The sequence below is a fragment of the Aristolochia californica genome, unplaced genomic scaffold (genome assembly GCF_029961685.1).
Source record: "Aristolochia californica isolate CCGP_79_NKW_82.1479 unplaced genomic scaffold, dmAriCali1.0.hap1 SCAF_5, whole genome shotgun sequence".
In the NCBI taxonomy this organism is placed as follows: Eukaryota; Viridiplantae; Streptophyta; class Magnoliopsida; order Piperales; family Aristolochiaceae; genus Aristolochia; species Aristolochia californica.
The window spans coordinates 43,115,710-43,132,434 of record NW_027182214.1 but is presented as its reverse complement, the minus strand read 5'-3'; the positions used below and the strand labels follow the sequence as shown (position 1 = coordinate 43,132,434).

The 16,725-nt window shown below is 37.4% G+C and overlaps 1 protein-coding gene across 3 annotated transcripts; it reads right to left on the bottom strand.

The window, feature by feature from the left end:
- Positions 1-771: 771 nt before the first annotated feature.
- Positions 772-16,579, bottom strand: LOC137965951 (syntaxin-31). Of its 3 annotated transcripts, none has more exons than XM_068812359.1 (8): positions 16,266-16,561; positions 8,764-9,014; positions 8,530-8,672; positions 7,594-7,632; positions 3,590-3,787; positions 2,388-3,414; positions 2,160-2,260; positions 772-2,039 (listed from the first exon to the last, which is right to left on the bottom strand). In XM_068812359.1, exons 1-6 carry the CDS (start codon positions 16,492-16,494, stop codon positions 3,255-3,257), a joined length of 1,020 nt encoding a protein of 339 aa, XP_068668460.1. In that variant the 5' UTR covers positions 16,495-16,561; the 3' UTR covers positions 772-2,039; positions 2,160-2,260; positions 2,388-3,254. The 3 variants fall into 3 exon arrangements, with proteins under 3 accessions (XP_068668460.1, XP_068668461.1, XP_068668463.1); XM_068812360.1 differs by having other exon boundaries at positions 772-2,260; positions 2,388-3,167; positions 3,325-3,414; XM_068812362.1 differs by having other exon boundaries at positions 772-2,260; positions 16,266-16,579.
- Positions 16,580-16,725: the final 146 nt, after the last annotated feature.

The window sequence follows — 16,725 nt, the reverse complement described above, 5'->3', positions numbered from 1 at the left end:
AGAAAAACTTGAAAACACGGAATTTATGGGCAGAAAGGGGGTCCAGGAGGGATGGCCATTGAAAGCAACCTCTTTTGAGCATTTTCTGGAGCCAAGGCCATCTTCTCTGTTAGATCCTACAGGACTTGTCTGAAAGCTGTCTGCCTAGAGGGGGATTAATTGCAGATGGTTGTCCATGAATGAGAGCAGCAGTGGAGCTTCCAAAGAGCCAATGGCTCTGAAGGCTCAAACGGGGGGAGGAAAATGCCCAGATGTCCCCCTTCCCATCAATCTTTTCATACAGAAGCTTACTAACATTTCATGATGGTAATTCGGACTCTATGGGGGAGCAACTCATCTGAAGGTGATCACTATGCTGCTGCTACACATGGTCCATCTTCTTATGAGTTTATTTTGGACAAAGTCCCCCATTGAATCTTTAGCCGTTGATCTGAGTAAGGGAGGACAAGGGTCCCACACCCACCAGAGGTAATGAAAGGGGCAGTGAACACCATTATGGGGACCACGGTGGATATGGAAGATAAGGGCCATATTGAGTTAATGCTCTTCTCCATCAACTTGGTTCCCTGTGTCTCCTCCCTCACACTTTCTCTTTTATCTTCAACCTGGGCTTCCGTCTTCCCTTAGCTGGAAGAGGATCGCCCACACTCAGTTTTGGGCCCCCTCACCTAATACCAATAATACCAACCAAATACAGAAAACAGAGCCATGGATTTGAGCTTTTTTTTCCAGTATAAACGATATCAGGGTCGTTCATTCGTATGGGTCGATCGTAATTATATCTGATAGGAAAGCCTGTTTTTAACGGAAGAATAATAATCACCGACTTGCATTCTTAAATTCAAATAAAGGATTTTAAAAACTAGTTCGATGCTAAGAACAAATTTGAAGGGATTGATGTTACCGGAGCCCTGGGGCCCATGTCAGATCACGAAGGCCCACTTGGGATCAACTAGTACTCCAGAACCGATCAAATGCCCCGAATGAAACTACTTTGATTGAATGGAATGGTATGAGTTGCCCGTGCAATCAAGTCCGACGACCAGCTCATGAAGAGGCGGATGGTGGGCCCGCTTATAGATCTGCGATGAGAAAGGACGATGGGGAGGAGGTGGACCCTTTAACCTTTAATTAAATGGGCGTGGAGAGTTTTTTTTTTTTTTTTTTCTTTTCTTTTCTTCACTCTTGCCGCGTGGGGACGGTGAAGACAGACATTCGAAAGTGCCCTCTCGTGATTGTCACGTGCCAACCCCATCGGATGATAGACAGCTGCCTGGCCTTCCGGATTCCGTTCAGATATTCCTTTCTATCATCCAAGGAAAAAGGAAATCCTAATAAAGGGTGGCTTTCGATCTCATCTATCTATACATTTACGATGATTGCAATTTTGGGATCATCGGAGACATAAAGGGGACTAATGCTGAGTCGGTGCGAGATGCTTTTCCGTCACATGTGGGCCCATGGTACATGTGATGCATGTACATCTTTTTTATACCTTGATCCGGCGGGTCCCGCAAGTCCGGTCAATGCTCGAGAAGAAAAAAGGGGAGGATAAATGAAGACCTCTTGAGCCAGAACTGTTTTGATGGATCAGGAACCGACGTGGGCCCGGTCAGAGCAAGCGGACAAGGTCTCCGTTTTGCTTGAGATGCCAATGTGGTGGTGACCCAGCGGACTTGTAGACCTTAGATCCGACGATCCAATTCCAGCACATAATTGCAACTTGCCAGGCTGCACGGGGGGATGAAGCACATCACGTCCTTTGGCAAGTTCTAGTTTTCTAATTGGCCTTCGTTTTTGCTGGCCCAGAAGAAGTCCTGCTAAGTACTAACCATCTGAACTTGATTGAGTCCGAATCGGGTATCAGTCATTTCAGGCATCTTTTCAGTTGAACATCCGCTCCTTCATTGTAACTGATGGAGTGGCGGTGGTTTCCTGTGTTTTCAAACGTTAAAAACCTGAAAGTTGGCAAGTCTGGAAACCAGTCCGTGGTTGGGCTCTCTTTTTCTTCGCCATCTTTTTCTCCACCAGTGCATATCCTTGAAAGTGGAATTGGGATCGGAAGCATATGATGACAGAGTAAGAAACCTAATATGCACTTAGTGGAGTTGAAAAGAGACTCACAAACGAGAAAGTCAATCACCACTAACCACTCTTACCTGTCCCTCGTAAGAGTATCCAAGTTGGAAAGGGAAAGATTCTCAAATCTGGAGGCCGATGCTTTCTTACCTCTTCAACTGGAAATTACTAGGAAGTCAATCTGCATTGAATAATAAACCCATTGACGGAGTAGCGATCAGATTCCCAAATAGAAGTGTCAAAAGAGATGATTAAGGAGTCAGCTCCACTTCACCTACGCATTCAGGATGAGGAATCTGTAATGATACCTGAAAATTGCAGACGTGCGACCCGAACAATGGGGAAGCATTCCCTATCGTTCCTGGGCTCCTAATGGTCCACTAATTGCTGCCACTTTGAGACCACAGCAGTGATTGTTTTAGAAGATCTGCAATCAGGATTCAGAGGCAGCTGTCTCCATATGCCTGCCCCCACCACGCTCTAGGATTTGTATGAATCGTATGTCCAACGGGCTTTACAATGTGCTGGATGACAACTTGCTGACTCTATGGCACACGGCTGTATGTTGCTTTTTGAACTACCATTAGTGAGCAGGCAAATCGTTCTTGAGAACATGCGAACGATAATCATAGCCCCACACATGAACTAGTCAAATCATTCTGATAATCAAATGCCATTGAAACAGTGTCACCCTAGCCCCAAACGAAATGTACCAAAGATGTCGGCTGGTGAGAAGTGTCGTTCTTATCTTCGTCTCTTTGATTTGATCCCTACTTTACTGCACTCTCTCATTTGCGCTCCTTTGTCTCAAGCACGACCTCCACTGACTATTCCTGGAACCCTCCCCAAGAAACTTCACTCTGAAGTTTCCATCCAGAGACAAATTCCAACTGAATCAAATATACCATGTTCTAATATTCCAAATTCTTGTCCATGTTGTGGTCCGAAAGGGGTGATAACATTATCACTCAATCAGCATAATTGAGTGCTACATCAGAAGACAAAGAAGACACTATTTCTGACCCTATCAGATAGCATGCTCCATAGAAGTCTTTTTTCTTTTTCTTTTTCTCTCACAACAGATTTTCCTGAATTCAGGAAACAATTTATTTTGTCAATCTTGTAACAGACAACAGCATCCCGTGTACCAGAAAAGGTAAGAGGCCTCAAATATTTTACAGCACCAAAAAGATGAATACCAAGAGGAAGAGGATGAGAATTGCAAATATTTTTATTAAAAGCCACCTGTTTGAAGATATTCTGTTTAGATGCTTCAGAAGAGCACCACGAGCACTTTCCACATTTGCCAATGATTCATCCATGTTATCATCAATCCTGCATATGTACATTTACAAGCATAATGTTTTAAGTTCAATATCTTGACGATGTAAAACACTATAATCTGGGGAAAAAAAAAAGTAAAACACATGGAGAGTTAAGAGGTACAGAAAGAAGCATATTCTAAAAAATGAATGGCATAAACAAAAAACAGTAAGGTTCATGTGGAAACCTGATAGCCAATTCCCCTTGCTGTGCTACCATAGTTGCCAACTGTGTGAAGATCCCACCAAGCTCAGAAATGGTTGACTCAACATTTTGAAGGGCAACTGCTCTGCTCTGTGAATAGGTATCTTGCCGCGAAACAACTTCTTGCAGTAAGGAAGCTTCCATCGATTGAGATGGGGAGCTCTCGGTAGCCAACCTTCGCCTGATTTGAAAAAGGCTTGATGAGATGTGAAAACATCAAAACAACATAATAGAGTAATCAACTTTCATCACCACATCACAGCTTCATAAAATACAAATAGAGAAAATAAATGAAAATTTACGAATGACTATGAATGGTCTTCTTAAAGACAAGTCACCATATTTTTCCCCCGGAAGATTGAAATCAGCCTAAAGATATCACAACTTGATCTGGCTTGGGCAACTCTTTGTAAATATACATGTTCTCCAACTCTACACTACATGTATTACTGGATTCGTGGCTTAATCTAACCTACGCCCAATCCCACAAGTGACTACATGTATTTTCCTATGATCAAGTCTGATTAGGTATTCTATCCCTTCCCTGATATCTTCCACAAATTGTTGAATAGGTCAACCAGCGTTCAAAAAGGAAAGACACACAACCATTTAAAAAGAAGGTTAGTAGAACATGTAGAAGCTGCTCACAGAAAAAACAAAATCCGATATAACTTAGAACTGTTTGAAAAATCTTAAAGAATTTCCCTCGGATTGGCCTTTAGAATTTGTAAACCGGTCCAGAAGTAAGAGGCTAACATTCATTAAAGAAAATAATATATGCCTCTCATTACAGGGTATTGAATTTTTGGAAAAGAAAAAAACTTTACAAACTTGTTTCAGCTTGTAGTATCTTTCATGGTATATTTTGTCATCTACCCCATCTTTCACACTTCTCCTTCTATTTTCCCTCAAACTGTGAGATAATGACAATGATCCCAACTTGAAACAAGTTATAGTAATTATCTCATCAAGGTGTCCCAAGGATAAGTACTCAATCAGACAGTCTCTCAAAAAAATAAAAAACATGGGTGATAAAGCAGGAGTCGAAACCAACCTCAAAAGACAACAATAAAAACCACTTAACGCTACCAGTAAAAAGTCTCTTAAGAACACCCATAAATAAGAAGAAGACTAGCCAAAGAGAAAATTATCACCACCGTAATAAGGAGACTGTAACGGTAGGACTGAAATAACTTAACAAATTTGACCAAGTATGACCCAAGAGGGAGATAAAAAAATAATTCCTTTATGACATGATGATTGAGGAAACTTTAAAACAACCTCCAATAAGAAAGTTTTGGAATGGAAAATAATAATGGAAACTTTCTAAACATAGACTCCTCATATAAAGCAATTACTTTTTAACACAACTAGACCAATTTGGAAAGAACATATCCAAGAGATAAATTCTGGAATAAGGGAGATTTAGGACACTAATATTTGAAATCTAGAATTAGAAAACAAAACTTTCTAATTCAAAATTTTCAAACTTCGTGAAAAAGGAAAACTAAATTCACATAGGAAAAGACTTCTCTAAAGGAAACTAATGTAATATGAGATCAATGAAAGGAAACTTTGAATGAAGGAAATAAATTCAAGTTGATAAAATCTTGACTAGATTTTGAAAACAAATAGGAAACTTAATCAACATTAGCAACTTAAAAATGAAGCAAAAAAATCGGCTTAAATTTGGATTTTTGCATGCAACAACCTGCAAACATGACCATTAAATCTTCAAATGTGGATATCTCTCTCTAGAAAGATCAGAATGAGAAACGATTTATTGAGATAGAAAGTAGACTCACATAGCTTTCTTTTGAGATATAATTCTCAAAATAAATTCTCAGTCATGTTGGTAAAAACCATTTAGAAAGTTGAAGCTTTTTGTTGTTACTCGAAATTTTTCTACTGTTTGGCCTTTGTTGTTTTAGATGTCGATTTCTCTCTCTAGAAGAATCTGATTGAAAAATTCTTTTTGAGTTGGAATCTAGACTCAAAGATCTTTCCAACGGTATATAATTTTCTGTATAAAACATATGGGTAAGAGAGTGAGAAAACCAATGAAAAACAGGAATTGGGAAAGAAAACTAAAGGGAAAAACAAGAAACTCCCCTTTTTTTTTCTTTTGCTTCACAAAGATCTCAAGGGAAGGAGAGAAGAGAGGAACTCTAGTTCTTGGGAGTGAGGAGAGAAGAAACCAAGGGAGAAAACAAAAGGAAAAGAGAGATAGGTGTAAGGACGAATTTGAACCAAGAGGAAGAGAGCTTGAATACTCTACCTCATGCCTTGAGGTTGTATTTATAGTTGCGAAAAAGTATTTAATGATTACAATGCCCTTAGGGCTACATGATTCAAAAGGAAAAAAATATAAGAGGACATACAACAGTTTGCATAATTACAATTCTATGTCATCTCTATAGAAGTTCTCCTTATTTACTAGCCATGTCACCCCTACACACATGGGTGTTTTTTAACACTCTCCTTCAAGTTGGTGTTTGTAACTTCACTTTGCAAATAATCTTAGTCAAGAAACTTGTGTGCTTGAAAAAAAAAAATTGATGACTTTACTTGGATTTATCTTGTTCTTGTTCACATCTTGCTTGTAGTCTTCATCTTATTCTCCCTCTTACTTGGATATTCTAGTCACATAAAATTTAATTATCACAACACGTGAAATTTTCTATTGTAGATTATACTTTTTCTTCTTCTCAAATGTAGAATTCAGAAGGAGATACAACCACTATAGCACTCAACTTCCAATCTAAATTCTTACACAAAGAAAATAAGAAGAGAACTTATATCACATCGATAGAGTAATAATGAATTTGACCTTTTGTTGGTTTTTCATCTACCCATCCTTCATACTTCTCCTTTTATTAAAAACTTCACTGACTTATTTCAGCTTGTAGAATTCTTCATGGCAGATTCTATCATATACCCCATCCTTCATACTTCTCCTTCTATTAATCCAAAGGGTGTTTCTTATTTACTAACCATGTCACCCCTGCATACATGGGTATCTTTTAACACTCTCCCTCAAACAGGTATTTGTAATTTCACTTTGCAAATAATCTTGGTCAAGAAACTTGTGTGCTTGGAAAAAAGAGTTTGATTGCCTTGTTTTGATTCATTTTTTTCTTGTTCACATCTTGCTTGTAGTCTTCATATTTTTCTACTCTTCTCCTTTTCCATCTCAAATTTTTGCCCGCTCTAATACCATGTTGATTTCTAAGGTCAACACATAAACACAAGATATCTCAAGGGAATGAAAGAAGAGAGGAACTCTAGCTTTTGGGAGAGAGGAGAGAAGAAACCAAGGGAGAAACAGAAGAGAAAAGAGAGAAAGGTGTAAGGACAAATTTGAGCTCAGAGAAAGAGATTTGAATACTCTACCCCATGCCGTGAGGCTATATTTATAGTTATGGAAAAGTATTTACAATGACTACAATGCCCTTAGGGCTAAATGGATCAAAAAGAAAAGCACATGAGAAGACATACACCAGTTTGCATAATTACAATTATATGTCATCTATATAAATATTCTCCTTATTTACTAGCCATGCCACCCCTACACACGTGGGTGTCTTTTAATACAAGGTAATGTAGGACCTACTATTCATGCAACAGTGCAGCAAAAAAACTCAACCATAACAAACAGAATTCCACATAAACATGAATGCTGCTTCGTGTAGGAAGCTTAAAATGGCATATTCCATCAGTTTATTATGTTTACTTTCAGTCCTTTGACATCAAGATCATTATATGTATAACTTCCACTATGTAAAGTGGACGTCTTCACATGGGTTCTGCTCCTGCCACATGCATCTTGCAATTAATCTGAATGTAACCGACAGACTACAAGTACCTTTTAGTTCAATGACAAAGTGAAATATTCATCTGTTGTATTCCTTTCGTTATAAAATCCAAACATAATTAAGGGATATGAAATAAATTCAACAACTTGGCCAGAGTAAAAGAAGGGCATACCTTAACTGGTTGGGATTTGTAACTCCAGTGGAGGGCATTCTGATTACCAAATAAATTGAAAATTTGGGTTTAGTACTCTCAATTTACAATAAGGAGCTAAAATATCAGATGCAGCTTACAACCAGGAAAAAACATCACATTTCATTATCTAACCAACCAAAAAAACAGTTGTGGCAAAGGGCAAGTTGGTCTTCCCTCATTCTAGCCACAGGCATACAGAATAAATGAAGGAATCTAATAATTAATAAAAAGAAGCATATTAACTAACAAGCCAATAAAGTAACAGGAAGAAAGAAAAAAAATCATAAATCTCAGCATATTTATGCCCTACCCCTTGGGCCAAATCAAGTAACTAAATATATGCTCTTGCTATCCCTTTTATCAGCTATCTCAGACTAGAAGCCCATTTGGAAAAAAAAAACACCTCAGACCAGAAGCTGGAAAAGAATAAAACATTGAAAAGACATACTATTGCCTACTTTAAAATGGGAATCCATTATCCCAAAAAGTTGTGAGACTGACAAGGGCTCTACTGCTCCAATGCCGGCCTCGACTTTAATTTTGCACTGTTGAGCTGTCCCACATCAGAAGAGGCCCAACATTAAATAATGTCTCACTGTATGAAATAAACAGATTAGCAATTTGTTTAGGTGTTGTTGAAGAGCAATTATTTCTCTTGTCCAGCAATTTAACTGGTGTATTTTCATCCTTTTTCATGGCCCACTGTAAATTAACTTGAGGAAGGAAACAATTTCTCACACAACTGAGTCTTATGCAATTTGAGTATAAAGACAACGCATAATGCATCGAGGTATTGACCAGTAAAAACTGACAATAACAGCTAACGATTATCCCACAAACCTGTCAACTTATCGGCAAATATAAATTGGACTGAAGTACCTCCAAATCTAAGCTTTATAAGAATAAAAGACTTACCCAGAGGGAGGCGACATGCCAGGTGCATTAGACGTAGTTGACCATGGAGGTGGTTGGGCGACAGTTTTTGAATGGACAAAGGGGTTGTCTCTTGATGCATTTGTGGAGAATATCTGTTTCCTATTTTCATGAGCCTTAAGGTTCTGTGCAAAAAGGAAACGAATTTGCTTAGAAAAGGAAAAGAGAAAAAGAACTACTAGGATCTATCCATATTATCTGGAAGCGATTTCTTACCTCTGTCCTTGTAGTCAAAACATCCTTGAACTGTTTTGTCGTCCCCATAAGCCTATTTTTCAGATCATCACAGATGGTAGTGGCATGAACAACACTATCCTTGGACACATGCCCATCAGCTACTTCTGAATTTTGAAGGGTTTGCAACTCTGAGATGGCAAGGTTTAGTGCAGTAATATTGCTTTTAATCAGGGCAGTCAGTTCCTGTATTTCCATTACAGGATCATCAAATATTGATGACCTCTTTGCAACTGCAAATGGATATGAACTATGTTAACAAAAACCAAAGAATACATTAGAGATGTCTCTTACAAAACCAAAAACATCAGAAGAATTTGAAGTTCTACTCCAAGAATGGGAAGAGATATCAGTTCATCACCTTAAAAAAATTTCATACTTCAATCGTGAGATTGTTTGATCAAAGACGAGTATAAGGTATAGTTATCAGGTAGAGGTATCCATCTAGGCCTCAAGTACCTTATTGTATACCCGAAATCTGAGATGTCTCAATGTCTCAACCAAGAATGAGAGGAGATATCAGTCATCACGTTCAAGAGATTTCATCAATCATGAGAATATTAGATGACATTTAAGAAACAGTTATCAGGCAGGGATGTCCTTCTTCGCCTCGAGTAACTTATTACATACCCGAAGTCTGAGATGTCTTGATGTCTCCACCAAGACAAACCAGATGCCTCCAAATATCATTAGAAAACTGTTGACTTTTATGAAAAATAAATAAAAAAGTAAAAACTAATCCTGATCGATTGATTTAATATCATACCCATTTTTACCAAATAAACAAGTTAATTTTAAATATACAAGTTAAAACTAATCCTGATCCCCCTGGAATTAGAAATGTTAAAGACAAAATCAGGGAAACTTGCTCCTCTTTCCAGGTCATTTGAAAGCATACACCTAGAAAAGCAAATGGCATTGCAGATAAGCTCCCCAAAGAAGGGGTTTCTCGCCCTGTGATTGTAATCGCTGTGGGAGAGCTTACTTCCTGTACGGGTAATTGCCCACTGTTTCTGTTTGTATATTACTATTAGTTATTAATAAAATTACACCATTCAAAAAAAAAAATATCTCTTTCTCCCTACTAAAGTTAACAAAAATGTTATTAATATTTTCCTCTACTAAGCTGATTAATGATAATTGTTAAAGAATAGTCTCGCATGGATTAGTGAGTACAAAGATCTTGAGTTTATTAGTTGGGAAAGAGGTTTCCTAAGTTGACTAGTCATTTTGGGATAGGGCCTTGGACCCAATTTAACATGGTATCAGAGTCAGGTTTCATATGTGGGTTTGCACCTAAAAAACTATCTATTTGTAGAGCCACAAAAGAGGGCCCACACCTAAAACTGCCTACTCCTAAAATTATCCACTTGTAGAGCCACAAAAGATGGTCTACACGTGAGGGGGAGTGTTAAGGAATAGTCCCGCATGGATTAGTGAGTACAAAGATCTTGAGTTTATTAGTTGGGAAAGAGGTTTCCTAAGTTGACTAGTCATTTTGGGATAGGGCCTTGGACCCAATTTAACAATAATAATCGTACATTTTGCTGCACAAAGAGAAAATGAACAGTGTGGGGGGCATTTGAATACTCCAGAAGATTGCAGCAACAGGCATCATACCAGGTCATGGTTAATGAAAAAAATATTTAGGAGGTAACATATATGACCTAGAAGGGGACCTCTCCAGGCCATATGTTCTTTCACCACTCCTCTCAAGTAGTATAAAGAAGAGAAAGAGAGCCATATTGTATTTAGGCCCCAAGATTAATGACCTTCTACAGAAGAAAATGGAGGTTTAAAACAAAATTTGAGTTTTCTTTTTTTGAGAAGAGTGTGATTATATTATAAAGCCAAAAGGCAAGCAAACAAGAATCAAGAAGGGGAATCTCTTACAATGAGGAATTGATGGAAAACCCCCTCTTTAGCGAAAGAATTAGCTGATCTAGGAATCAAAATCCATTTACAAACAAAAACTTTAGCAAAATCCTGAATTTCATTAAAACTAAGCCAATGCTACAAGGGGGGAGATTTCTTGCCCTCGCACCAACTAATCACACTTTAGAATCCCCTTCAACATTCTTAAAAATTTTCACAAAAAATATGAAGATCTTGTCTAAGGGCAAGAAGCTCTCTTGAAAAAGATTCATAGATACAATTAGGCCCTGAAAAGGAGGCCAAGATTCTACCAAAAGAATTTCTAAAAACACCACCTACACCTAAAGGATTAGGATTTCACAAAGATGATCCGTCAAATTTTAATTTGATGAGATGAGAATTCTTGGAAGGGAAACCGATTGATGTAAGGCAATATGAGCCCCATTGTTTCTTAGTATGTCACCAGAAATATCATTGAATAACTCCAAAGACTTCAGCCAAACTATAATCAGAGAGAAAGCCTTCATAGCCCAAGGCTCCTATGAAGAAGAAACTTGCTGAAAATGTCTAGAGTTCCTTTCTGACCACATCATCCAAGGCATGAATAAAATTTGAGTTTATTTGACAATTCTGAAAAAAATGGGAAAGGTCACTAGGGAATTTTGTCCAGTTTAATGGTCGGGTAAAATCTGGAGTTTTTGTTTGTAAAATGGATTCAGAAAACATACCAGTTTAATGGTCGGGTAAAATCTGGAATTTTTGTTTGTAAAATGGATTCAGAAAACATACTCTTAAGTTGTCTTTGAGTTTGCTGATACACTTCAAAACACTGGAGACATAGTTAGGGATGGACCAAACATCTTACTTACAACAATAAGCTTCCTTCAAATGCATGTTTTATAAATGCTATCCCTCCAGAAAATTTGGGATAAAAACGCCAAATTGGATGTTTAACAAAGGCTGTATACATATAAAACTATCAGAAACGTTTAAAGTTATTCCACTACACATTCCAATTACCTGAAATTTATTCCATTAGCAAGTTTGTTTGGAAGAAGTAAAAGATGTATCTTGTCTTTCTTTGAAATAAAATTATCAACATTTCAAAAAAAAAAAGATGATTCATTTCCCATTTAGTTATCTAATTACCCACAGATAATTGAGAAAAAAAAAGTAAATAAAAATTTAAAATATGATGCACAAATTAATGAAAAATTAGTAAAACTAGAAAAAAAACACAATAAGATGTAAAAATAATAGTTAAGCATATAATTAAGTTAGCTTTTCATCTTCCACATAAGGAGAGGTTTTCTTTCTCATACTATGCTATTAAAAATAACAAAATTACCCTCTCTTTATTCAAACAATCAGGTAATCAAATACAAAATAACTTTTACCACCCATATTTATTCAATCAAATAAAAGGTATGCAGGTGAACAAGTAAATTATTACATAGGTTATATCAAAAAAATAAATAAAAAATTATTACATAGGTAAAAACATTTACTCCATAATCTTTATAAACCGAGTACAACAATAGAAAAGTAATCAGGTAAATTTGCCTAAACTATGTTTAACTAGTTCAATTCCAAATCTTCCATTGAACCTTGGCAAGCAGAGCTCTTTTCATTAACAAAATGACATTTGGATTTTTTGGAAGTTCCTCTCTAGAGAAACATCCTCTGAGAGGTTTCAATATGATTTGGTGTTAGGAGGTAAGCAAGAAGAGAATACTTGGAATATTGCTAGGGAGGACCAATGAGAGTTTCCCCAAGAAAGAGAGTTTCATTTCTAGCAGGAGAAGCACCCTCAAATCTCCCAATAATAGGAGTGACCAATGAAAAGGGTAGCCCCAAGTAAGAAGAAGGGAGGTAGCCTTGTCTACTACATCCATTAGACTATTGACCTGATAGCATTAAAATTCAAATAGGCACTAAATGCAAGGATTTTGACTAGAATTGGCATTTCTTAATTAAAATTTCTTAATTAAAAAGAGACTTATCGGAAACTAACATTATCATTTATATGTAATTTTTCTCTTCCCTTATTAATTTGAGCCATACAACAATTTTACTTAATTGACCTTAGGATCCATGCAAGATGAAGAAAAGTAGAGAACCATACTAGCTACAATGAATATGTTTATGATTGGTTAATTAACAGTATGAGAGCAAGACTTGTAAGCGGGCATCCACTAAAAAAATTATCCATGTGTAAGAAGTTACAAAGAAGAGTCACATGTGAGGGGGAGAGTTAGAATAGTTCCACACAAATCTGGGATTAGAAAGATCGCATATTTATTATTTGGGAATAACTTTCTTAACTTCAGTTAGACATTTTGAGATGGACTTCGACCCAACTTTAACAATTACTAGTATTATTATTATTGACTATTAAATTATATTAAATTATTATTGTTCAAATTATTATCATTATTATTATTAACGTTTTTGGGGTTGTTTTTGTTAACGCTATTAAAATTTTAAAATTTTGACTTTCAATACTTGAAAAAAATTAATGAAACAAAGAGAGGGAGATAATTTCACAAGTTTCAAACAATAAGCCAAAATGTGTGACTAACAAGTAGTGATTTATGGGAAACACCAACTTTAGCTGATATAATATTTTTATTTATTTATCTATTTTTTTAAGAAAGGTGAATTTTATTCCAAAGCCTAAGGTAAAACAAAATAAGCTCAATGTCTATGCTGCCAAACTATGGCAATCTAGTTTCATAGATCAACATTTTCAAACGTAGGCAAGTCTCCATGGGGGAGGGAGTTGTCTCTCATCCAGCTTATATAGTGACTGAATCCTCTTCAACAAAACCCAACATCTGAATTTCTAGCTAAATAATTGAGTAGCACTCAAATTTATGCATCAACTAAATCTCATATGCCAACAGACTCAAGTATACTTCTAGCCTGGCACAGGTTCCTTTTTCTTTTCTTTTTTAAGAATGATGTATATATTAACAAAAAGAATTACAAAGAAACTGGGAGCAAATCCCTAACAACAAGAGATTAAAAGGTTGCTCCTAACTTGGCAAACACATCTGCCACTGAGTTAACAGATCTCAGAATGTGAGACCAAATACAAGAAAATTGAGAAGTAATTTCAAGAATTTCCCGAAGAGAATCTCAATGCCGCCACAGGGGGGGGAGGACGCATTTCCACACCAACCAATTACCACCTTCGAGTCCCCTTCAATGTGAAAGGGACCACTATAATTGTCTCGAAAAACGCGGAGCCCATTGAGAAGACCTTGGAGCTCCGCCGTCATTGAGTCAGAAATGCCTAACGGACCAGAATACGACAGAGACTGATTGCCTGAGGAATCTGAAATAACACCCCCAAAACCAGCGATTCTGATATTACCAAGAGAAGAACCATCAAAATTTAACTTTAGGAAACCAAGCTCTAGGGGGGTCCATTCTAGCATGACCGGGGTCTTGATTCCACACCGCATCTTTGCAATGATGCTCCAGTTATCACGGATAGATGAACCAGCAAAGGAGGAGAAAGGCTTCATTGTAAGGAGCCATGTAGAGATCTGACCTGACACACAATCAACAACCCTTACCTCAGAATTACTTCTAACATCAAAATACTTCCGGTTATGCTCATTCCAAAGCCCCCACGAAATGAAACCAGTGCAAGCGGATATCATAAGTTTTCCAAGCCCAGAAAGGGGAGTACCAATGAGCATCTTGCTGAAAGAAATCAGATCCACTGGCATACAAAATTGCAACCCCGTCTTATTGAGGATGGAAATCTATACCTTCCACAAGAAAGAGCGTTGAAGCAGGATGTGATTGACTGATTCGACCTCAGAGTTGCAGAGAGTGCAGAGATGGTCAATAGCTGGGTGTCCTCTTCTTCTAAGCACGTCTGTTGTGGGTATCTTTCTTTGGCAGGCACTCCATATGAAAAATTTTATCTTTGGCGGGGCGTAGAGACGCCATGAGAAGAAAATCTCATGATCCCTTTGGTTTGAATGCCAACCATTGATAAAGTTGTGCGCAGAGGACACTGAGAAAAATATGCTTTTATCAGGCCACCATATCATCTTGTCAGCAACTAAAGGCCTCAGTCTGCAGGATTGCAAAGATTCCATCATCCTACTTGCCTCCAGAGTATCAGTATCAGAGAGACCCTTCTAGGGTGCAAGTTCAAACCATCACCTTCAAAAGCATCTACAACCGATATTTCCTTTTGTAAAGATAGAAGGAGGAGGTTCCTGAATGCTGACTGTAAAGAACCTGGCACAGGTTCCTTAGTGAATTTTATCAAAGTATAGTTTATGCCGACCTTTCGGGGGGGAAATCCAAGAAAAGAGCCGAGGCATGGATAAAAAATAAGCTTCCAATATTGTCCACTGAGAACTCAAGCAAAGTAAGAAAAGTTTACTTCCAGCCAGGTGTAGGTTCCTTAGCGAATTTCCATCAAAGTTTAGTTTATGCCGACCTCTCAAAGGGGAAATCCAAGAAAAGAGCCTAGGCATGGAACAAAAATAATAAACTTCCAATATTGTTCGATGATGGAGCTTCGAAAAAGTGGAAGGCCCTCATATGTGCTGCTCCAAGGAGAAAGTTGTGCAATAGAGTTTCAATGCACTTATTATTCTTGCTATCTTTCATTGAACGTCAATATTCTTAGCAGAAAATTTCATATAAATTCAAATTATTTACCTTTTTCTCCATCCTAAAAAAAAGCTACTTGTATCAATGCTCATTCCAAATACTCCTAAGTTATTTTGATACTTTTTATAACTAGCAGTGACAGGTGAACTGGGCCAAGTATTCATGCCTGCTGAGACTGGGTCGATCATATCCTTCAAATCAAAACCCGTTTTTTCTCACCTAGAAAATAAAAGGAGTTCGACAAGTAGCAAAGTGAACTTGACAAAATCCCTTATACAAGCTATTCTAAGAAAGAAAATGAATTGTAAGTGCACAAATAGGACATGTGAGAAAAGATAAGCAAGTAGGAGGAAAACTATAAACCAATACACAAATAAAAATTCATGCATTTTGGTACCATATGAAGGAGCATATTGGAAAACAAATTCCATTAAGTGACCATACTCGGATAGAATATGAAATGTTACCCACGTACTATATCCTTGGGATTCTGGAACAATGATAATGCATTCTCTATAGATATTAGGTCAGTTTAAACATGATATTCATCACTATTTTGTGTTTTCCACTCACTTGATACTATCCAAGAACTAGATTTCAAAACAGCGCAGTCTCTGGACAAGTCATCATGAGAAATAACAACACTAATTAAATAGAACACTGCTTTTAAAACCCAAATCTTCACCACTGCTCGTGCTAAATTTAAAAGAGGTGATGCTTGCCAACCATAAACGGAAGCTTTCATATCATATAAGACTAGAGTTATTTTTTAATAGAACGCCAATCGTACCATAATGAGAAGAAGCAACAGTTAATTATCCAACACAAAAGCTCCGTGAAGATTGACCAACTCTAATACTTCAAAATAAAAAAAATATATATACCGAAAATGAAGAAATGCGATATTCAGAAACCCGCGATTTATTAAAACCGTAAAATTCACGGAAAATAACAGAGAGATTTACGTTGTGCAAGCCTGAAGATCTTTTTGGAGGTGTCATGGATCCCTGATCCAATTCTCGACGCCTTTTTGTTGAATTCAGATCGAGATAAGAGAGCTGCTGTTGTGGACGAATCAAGATAGTTTCCTGATGCGCTTCCGCTAGAAGCCCCTTGGACTTTCTTTAATCTCTCCGACAACGAACGGAATTCCGAGGTCCGATCGCGGTAAGAGGAAACACCAGCGGAAGCCATGGTAAGTTGGATTCTGATGACAGATTCCGATATAGAAAAAGCAACGAAGCAATCGCGGCAGCGAATTTCGGTGACATTTAAAAAAAGGAACCTAGCGGTAACTGGTGAGATACAATGACACATAATACCCCCAAGATTGCGGGAACGAGGAATGAATTAGACGTTAGCAGTCAAATTTAAGAAGGTTATACCGGTCCAGGAAATGAGAGGGAGGCGACAGGGACCCCAACT